Raw genomic sequence first — 8879 nt, forward strand, 5'->3', positions numbered from 1 at the left:
TCTTTTACTCTGCCATGCTGCGTAAAAGACGTTCAATGTATTTTTTGTGTATCTGATGCACAAACGCAGAGGACGTGATGTAGCTAGGCATGAAGTATGAATATTAGTGACCGGTAATAGATGTGTTTTTATTATGTTTCCTGCAGCCATGCAGGCTCACTTTGGTCTGGATTACAATATTTATATTATGTACTGGTTTGCTGTAAATTTCAGATGCTGTGTGTGTTCATTGTTTTAAACTTGGTGTGATGTTGCTACTGGATGATTTCCTGTCTCTCCAGTTACAGGGCGTATGAATGAATTGATTGTATCATTTAGTAAGTTACATTATTTCTTGTTTCTGTCACAGATCTGGTAGTGCAACATGCTTCAAATGAGAGCAAGAGGACGTCTCTGAAGTGTGGAGTTGCATTTTGGAGTGTAATTATCAATGAAAGCCTGTTTGTAAAGCACTGCCTACAGCCTGTTCAGAGTTACTTGTTAATGTTTTTGGTTGCTGTGTGTGTGTGTGTGTGTGTGTGTGTGTGTTATAAATTTCAAGTGCCTTGTTGTATTGATACCTGTATCGTATAACATGGCTGTGGCTCCATCTACAATAAATCATCTTATGATTAGGAATAAGCTTGCATCCTGTGTGTGAACTGTCCATAGCTGAATATGCTGCTACGCTGCTTTGACATACAGCATGTTGGTATTTAAGTTTGTTGTGTGTAAAATATTCTAAAACTGGTGTAAAATGTCTTTGGCCATTCAGATTAATACAAAAGTCATGAATGTTGCGCAGCATTTAATTTGACGTCATTATATAAACTTTCTCTCAGCACCCCCAACTCTGACTGACTTCCAGCGTCCCCAAATCCAGGACCAGGACAGAATCCCCATCACTTCACCTCAGTCTGAGTTTGAACGATCCGCCACCTTTCCAGCATCCAGCATAAACTTTCCAGAGAGGCTGAGCAGTGTGATACCTCAATATTTAGATCATATCCTCCAGACCCCCTTTTTTGTCAGCCAAGACAGCCCCACAATGTCCAGAAACTTCAGCATCTCAGAGTGTATCTCATCAACTCCTTGTTTTTAACTCCCCCTCAGTGACCTCCATCAGAGACATGGAGACATGTTCTCCTCGTGCTCCTTCTGTGAGCACAGAATCTGCAGTGCTTCTGGTCTCCTGACACTGTCTGCTGCTTCAGCATCCCCTCATCAGTAAAGGTTAAAAAGCCTAAACAATACAGTGACATTATCTTGACTTACTCTCCATGTGTTTTGGAAAGAAGAGATGAGTCCATGGTCCTATTGTTCTCTATGGACGCACAGCTGGGATCAGGAGATTCTGGTCTCTGCTGTGCAGGATTTCAGGAACAACTTTATCTACTTCCAACGTCTGTGGAGAAGAAAACAGTCTGAAGTCAAAACTCAAGCATCACTTTGTTGTTGTTGATGGTGGTGTATGATATTATTTTCTACAGTCTCTCTGTATCTCTCTTGTAAGTAATCTATATTATACAAAAAATATATATTTTTATATATTTGATATTGTTCATCATATTTGTATGTATTTATATTTTTGTATAGATGTGTGGGATTGTGTGACAGTTTTTGTGATTATTTCAGACACTGATAATGTGTTTTATCTTGATTATGTATCAAGTCCTGCCATGAATTGTTCATATAATGACGTTAGCATGATGCAACTAATTGGTGTCTATATAAACTTTGCTTATTTGTTGTTAATATAATAATATTAACAACAAATAGAAATAAAACAGACTATTTTCATTAATAATTTTCTACCTGTTGTATGATGACAAGTCAGTTATTGACGCTCCCTAAAAACTCCCTCTGATGGTTAAAGGAGTCAGATAACCAACTTCAGACTGACTTCAGCACAGAGAAACACATCTGCAACAATATAAAACATGAAAACATAAAAGTTGTTGATGGATCATCAATACAATACAATAATGTGACTTCCTGCAGTTGAAGTGACAACAATGCAGGTGCAGTCCAGATGCAGCTGTCTGCTTCATGTTAACATGTTGAATGTATTTTGTCCAGAGAGTGGAGTCATGTCTGTTATGTTATCCTTGTTTCATTATGATGCCTAAATGTTTTCTGTTTTTGTCTTAATGTCTCATGTTGTAAGATCGATCCAATAAAGAGTTGAAAAAAACGATACAGCTGTCTGCTTAAAAACTAATAACCTTCTAACTGAAATGATGGAAATCCACCAGCAGTTCAGCGGGCTACTTAAAAGACTAATCAATCAATAATTATCTCATAATTGATTGTTTCATGGTGTGATTGGCTGCAATGATTCAGCTCCTTCATGTAAATAAAATTAAATCTTAAAATCACAGAGTTGGCTGTTTCTCTCTTGTTCAGGTGTTTCTCTGTGGACAGAGGTCTCTATGAAAACTACCTGGAATCACTGTGAGTCCTTTTACACTAAAACAGTGTTGTAAGAATGAGACGTCTCAGTGTAGACGTAGAGACATCAAACTCATCAGAGGTTAGGGCTGCACAACACGGTAAAAAAAATAAATCATTTTACGATTATTTTGCAATTACAATAATATTTACAGTTTTAGTGGGAGCGATCATCTTTGCATCATCATTTTCATTTTAACTGGAAGAAAATAGTAACATGAGGATGATTTCATTTTTGCAGGAGTCCAAACCATCGTGTTCTTTTATGTCTTATGATTTGTAGACCAGGCATCTCTATAGCTCCACAATATCTCATTTCTAAAGATATACTGTCATATTTAACCTTTAACAAAAAACTGCAGCTGCTGCAATTTGGATATTGCTCTTATCCATATTGTGATACCAATACCATTTTGATTAACTGTGCAGCCCTGGGTGCATACTTCAAGTCAAGTCAACTTTATTGTCAGTTCTATCATATGTACAGGACATGTAGACCCTGCTGGCATATACGAGCACTAAAATACAACAAGGGTTTAAAATACTAGGATAAAACAAAAATGCTACAAATGTAGAACTACAGAGTTAGCTGCTGCTAAGCTAACAATTGCATTGGAAATGATCACAATTGGGTTGATCAATCATGTCTGAGTCTAAATGTAAACAAGACAAAAGGTATGTTTTTCTCTAAGACTATGGTACAACCTCCTCACGCTGATATTTTCATCAAAGGTGAAAAAATCGACAAAGTTACTGATTTTAAATATCTTGGTGTGACACTGGATCCAAATTTGAACTTCAAAAAACTTGTTAAAAAATAGTTTAAACCATAAAGTACAACTTAAATTTTAGACATATTAGTAACTGTCTCTCTTTGGATGCAGCCGGGATATTTATGCAGCTATGATTCTTTCCTATATGTCTTATTGCATCACATGTTGGGGGCAGGCTGGAGAAACAGCCATAAAACCTCTTGAGTCCTTATACAAACAAACTCTAAAAACTCTGGACAAAAAGCCAATGCATTTCCATCACTGTAGGGTTCTGGAGAAATACAATTTACTGAGCTCTGAGAATTTTAGATTATTCTCAAATGCGTGCCTAGTTTATAAATGTTAAATGGTTTGTCCTCCTCCACTATGTGACTTTGTGTTCACTCGCTCAGTAAGTTCTATTAGATCCTCCAGAATATCCTCTATACAAGATTGTACCATTTCATCACACTGCATTTGGGCAGTCAGCTTTCTCTGTGAAAGCCACAACTCAGTGGAACGTCCTACTTGATTATATGAAGAACTGCAGTTCAATCAATACATTCAAGGCCAAATTAAAAAATCTACTAAAGACCAATCAGCTGTGTGAGGACTGAGTCTAAACTCCATCTATGGTCTTCTCATTAACACAGGTAGTCTTGCTTTTAATTTGACAAGTTTAGATTATTCATTTCTAATTGACATTCTAGGTGTATGTGATGTGCTGTGGTGTGTAGCTTTGTATTTTGTATTTTGTATGATGTGTTCTGTGTGTTTTTAGCTTTGTACTGTTTGTTGTTGATTGAGATGTAAATCAGCTTTGAGCTGACTCCAGTGCAGTGCATATTTTATGTTAAAAACTGTACACTGTCCCAATCAATAAATACAATCAATCAGTCAATCAATTACAGAGCTTTATTTGAAGCTTCAACTTGCAGCAGCTTCAGTAGAGCTTCCTCTGGAGCCTCCTTCTCCGAATATTTCTTCAGCTCAAACATGTCCACATCTTTTTCTGATAACAGTAAGATGGAGACCAGAGCTGACCATTGAGCAGGAGACAGTTTATATGTCAGTTTATTTTTCCTGATCTCAGATACAGTTGGATCTCCTCCACTAGAGAACAATCACTCGGTCCATTGGGACAGTAAAACAAATTGATGCGTCTGTCTGGAGATGGATTCTCCCTGATCTTCTTCTTCACATAATTTACTGTTAGCTGACTTCTATAAGTCTGGTTGGTCTGCAGGGAAAGGCCCAGGAGGAAGCGAAATGTTGGTATTGATGGGTGAGAGGACCACATACAGAGTTGCCAGAAACTCCACTATGCTCTGATGGACAAAGCTAAATACCTTGTTCCTGTCCTTCTCCATATGATGCTCCTCTTCAAAGATCTGTGAGAACATTTGGGAATACTCAAAGACTTCATTGGACTTACTGCTGCCATCTTTTAGGTCTTCCTCACAGAGGGTCAGGCTGCCTTTTTCCAGCTGTTTAAAAGCCAGTTTTGTAAGTGGCTTAATGTACTGAATGCTTCTTTCTTTGCCATACTTATCTTTCATGTGTTTGATATGAATCATCAGGAATTCTGTGTACATCCCAGTCAGGGTCTTGGGCAGCTCTCTTCCCTCTCTGCTTTTCAACACATCCTCCAGAACTGTAGCAGTGATCCAGCAGAAGACTGGCATGTGGAACATGATGTGGAGGCTTCCTGATGTCTTGATGTGGGAGATGATTCTGCTGGCCTGCTCCTCATCTCTGAATCTCTTCCTGAAGTACTTCTCCTTCTGTGGGTCAGTGAACCCTCTGACCTCTGTCACCATGTCAACACACTCAGGAGGGATCTGATTGGCTACTGCAGGTCGTGTGATTATCCAGAGGCGAGCAGAGGGAAGCAGGATGCCCTTGATGAGGTTTGTCAGCAGCACATCCACTGAGGTGGACTTTGTCACATCAATAGGCAACTTTTCATTGGCACTGAAGTCTAGTTGAAGCAGCTCTCATCCAGTCAATCCAACAGAAATAAAAGTTTATATTCACTCTTGTCAAAGTTTGTGTTTCCTGATGTCTGTAATGTTGAGAAGAACGTCCTGTTCCATGTAGCTGGTTTCATGGATACATGTGTGAATAAGTTCTGCAAAACTTGCTTCTTTCCTTTGTGAATTCAGCCTGCTTAACGTAAACGGGAATATAAGGTGCACATCTTGATTGGTTCTTTTTTCAGCCCAGTATTTGTATTTGTATCTGTATTTGTTGAGGCAGCAAAATTATTTGTATTTGTATTCGAATAAAAGTGGAAAGAGGCTTAAAAATCCTGTTTTTTTTTAATTATGACTTTAATTTTAGAAAATTAAAGTGTTACAATAATTGTACATGAATAAACTACCTTATGAAGGAGGTCCCCACACCGGGTCTCGAATTGGAGTCTCCCAGATCATAGATGACTGTACTGATTACTGAGCTAAAACTTTACTCACTGCCTCATTGCAGACAGATCCCTACCATGTAATGTGTAGGGATGAACTTCAAAGGTGACTCGTGCTTTGCACTTTTCATTTTTTGCACATTTTTTAAAGCCTAACTTTGTGGTAAGGAGAAGGGGAACAACAGGTTATGGAGAGTCCCTTGGGAGCACTTCATGTGTATCAGTAGCTAAGTTTTATCTCTGGGGAACATCCCCAACTCCGGGAGTGATACGAACTGACCGAATGTAACCAACCTGCACATTGGTAAAAACAGACCCAAAAACAAATAATTTTTAAAATATTTGTATGAAACAAATATTCATAAAAAAAACACAATTTGTGTTTTGTTGAATAACATATTTGTATTCATTTGTATTTTTGTGTATCTGATGCACAAACGCAGAGGACGTGACGTAGCTAGGCATGAAGTATGAATATTAGTGACCGGTAATAGATGTGTTTTTATTATGTTTCCTGCAGCCATGCAGGCTCACTTTGGTCTGGATTACAATATTTATATTATGTACTGGTTTGCTGTAAATTTCAGATGCTGTGTGTGTTCATTGTTTTAAACTTGGTGTGATGTTGCTACTGGATGATTTCCTGTCTCTCCAGTTACAGGGCGTATGAATGAATTGATTGTATCATTTAGTAAGTTACATTATTTCTTGTTTCTGTCACAGATCTGGTAGTGCAACATGCTTCAAATGAGAGCAAGAGGACATCTCTGAAGTGTGGAGTTGCATTTTGGAGTGTAATTATCAATGAAAGCCTGTTTGTAAAGCACTGCCTACAGCCTGTTCAGAGTTACTTGTTAATGTTTTTGGTTGCTGTGTGTGTGTGTGTGTGTGTTATAAATTTCAAGTGCCTTGTTGTATTGATACCTGTATCGTATAACATGGCTGTGGCTCCATCTACAATAAATCATCTTATGATTAGGAATAAGCTTGCATCCTGTGTGTGAACTGTCCATAGCTGAATATGCTGCTACGCTGCTTTGACATACAGCATGTTGGTATTTAAGTTTGTTGTGTGTAAAATATTCTAAAACTGGTGTAAAATGTCTTTGGCCATTCAGATTAATACAAAAGTCATGAATGTTGCGCAGCATTTAATTTGACGTCATTATATAAACTTTCTCTCAGCACCCCCAACTCTGACTGACTTCCAGCGTCCCCAAATCCAGGACCAGGACAGAATCCCCATCACTTCACCTCAGTCTGAGTTTGAACGATCCGCCACCTTTCCAGCATCCAGCATAAACTTTCCAGAGAGGCTGAGCAGTGTGATACCTCAATATTTAGATCATATCCTCCAGACCCCCTTTTTTGTCAGCCAAGACAGCCCCACAATGTCCAGAAACTTCAGCATCTCAGAGTGTATCTCATCAACTCCTTGTTTTTAACTCCCCCTCAGTGACCTCCATCAGAGACATGGAGACATGTTCTCCTCGTGCTCCTTCTGTGAGCACAGAATCTGCAGTGCTTCTGGTCTCCTGACACTGTCTGCTGCTTCAGCATCCCCTCATCAGTAAAGGTTAAAAAGCCTAAACAATACAGTGACATTATCTTGACTTACTCTCCATGTGTTTTGGAAAGAAGAGATGAGTCCATGGTCCTATTGTTCTCTATGGACGCACAGCTGGGATCAGGAGATTCTGGTCTCTGCTGTGCAGGATTTCAGGAACAACTTTATCTACTTCCAACGTCTGTGGAGAAGAAAACAGTCTGAAGTCAAAACTCAAGCATCACTTTGTTGTTGTTGATGGTGGTGTATGATATTATTTTCTACAGTCTCTCTGTATCTCTCTTGTAAGTAATCTATATTATACAAAAAATATATATTTTTATATATTTGATATTGTTCATCATATTTGTATGTATTTATATTTTTGTATAGATGTGTGGGATTGTGTGACAGTTTTTGTGATTATTTCAGACACTGATAATGTGTTTTATCTTGATTATGTATCAAGTCCTGCCATGAATTGTTCATATAATGACGTTAGCATGATGCAACTAATTGGTGTCTATATAAACTTTGCTTATTTGTTGTTAATATAATAATATTAACAACAAATAGAAATAAAACAGACTATTTTCATTAATAATTTTCTACCTGTTGTATGATGACAAGTCAGTTATTGACGCTCCCTAAAAACTCCCTCTGATGGTTAAAGGAGTCAGATAACCAACTTCAGACTGACTTCAGCACAGAGAAACACATCTGCAACAATATAAAACATGAAAACATAAAAGTTGTTGATGGATCATCAATACAATACAATAATGTGACTTCCTGCAGTTGAAGTGACAACAATGCAGGTGCAGTCCAGATGCAGCTGTCTGCTTCATGTTAACATGTTGAATGTATTTTGTCCAGAGAGTGGAGTCATGTCTGTTATGTTATCCTTGTTTCATTATGATGCCTAAATGTTTTCTGTTTTTGTCTTAATGTCTCATGTTGTAAGATCGATCCAATAAAGAGTTGAAAAAAACGATACAGCTGTCTGCTTAAAAACTAATAACCTTCTAACTGAAATGATGGAAATCCACCAGCAGTTCAGCGGGCTACTTAAAAGACTAATCAATCAATAATTATCTCATAATTGATTGTTTCATGGTGTGATTGGCTGCAATGATTCAGCTCCTTCATGTAAATAAAATTAAATCTTAAAATCACAGAGTTGGCTGTTTCTCTCTTGTTCAGGTGTTTCTCTGTGGACAGAGGTCTCTATGAAAACTACCTGGAATCACTGTGAGTCCTTTTACACTAAAACAGTGTTGTAAGAATGAGACGTCTCAGTGTAGACGTAGAGACATCAAACTCATCAGAGGTTAGGGCTGCACAACACGGTAAAAAAAATAAATCATTTTACGATTATTTTGCAATTACAATAATATTTACAGTTTTAGTGGGAGCGATCATCTTTGCATCATCATTTTCATTTTAACTGGAAGAAAATAGTAACATGAGGATGATTTCATTTTTGCAGGAGTCCAAACCATCGTGTTCTTTTATGTCTTATGATTTGTAGACCAGGCATCTCTATAGCTCCACAATATCTCATTTCTAAAGATATACTGTCATATTTAACCTTTAACAAAAAACTGCAGCTGCTGCAATTTGGATATTGCTCTTATCCATATTGTGATACCAATACCATTTTGATTAACTGTGCAGCCCTGGGTGCATACTTCAAGTCAAGTCAACTTTATTGTCAGTTCTATCATAT

The 8879-nt window shown here is 37.8% G+C and overlaps 2 protein-coding genes across 2 annotated transcripts in view; one reads left to right on the plus strand and one right to left on the minus strand.

Moving 5' to 3' along the window:
- Positions 1-2549, minus strand: part of LOC137170627 (uncharacterized) — a 139985-nt gene extending 137436 nt beyond the window's left edge. Inside the window, exons 1-2 of the mRNA XM_067574135.1 lie at positions 1795-2549; positions 1255-1384 (exon numbers count right to left, since the gene is read on the minus strand). Of these exons, the coding sequence (XP_067430236.1) occupies positions 1255-1289 (35 nt within the window). The 5' untranslated portion in view covers positions 1290-1384; positions 1795-2549. The remainder of the gene's footprint in view (positions 1-1254; positions 1385-1794) is intronic.
- The window catches only part of LOC137170628 (uncharacterized), a 456230-nt gene that overhangs the window by 175718 nt on the left and 271633 nt on the right, over positions 1-8879 (plus strand). The window lies entirely within an intron of this gene.

This window comes from Thunnus thynnus, chromosome 19 (assembly GCF_963924715.1).
Source record: "Thunnus thynnus chromosome 19, fThuThy2.1, whole genome shotgun sequence".
NCBI classification, from domain to species: Eukaryota; Metazoa; Chordata; class Actinopteri; order Scombriformes; family Scombridae; genus Thunnus; species Thunnus thynnus.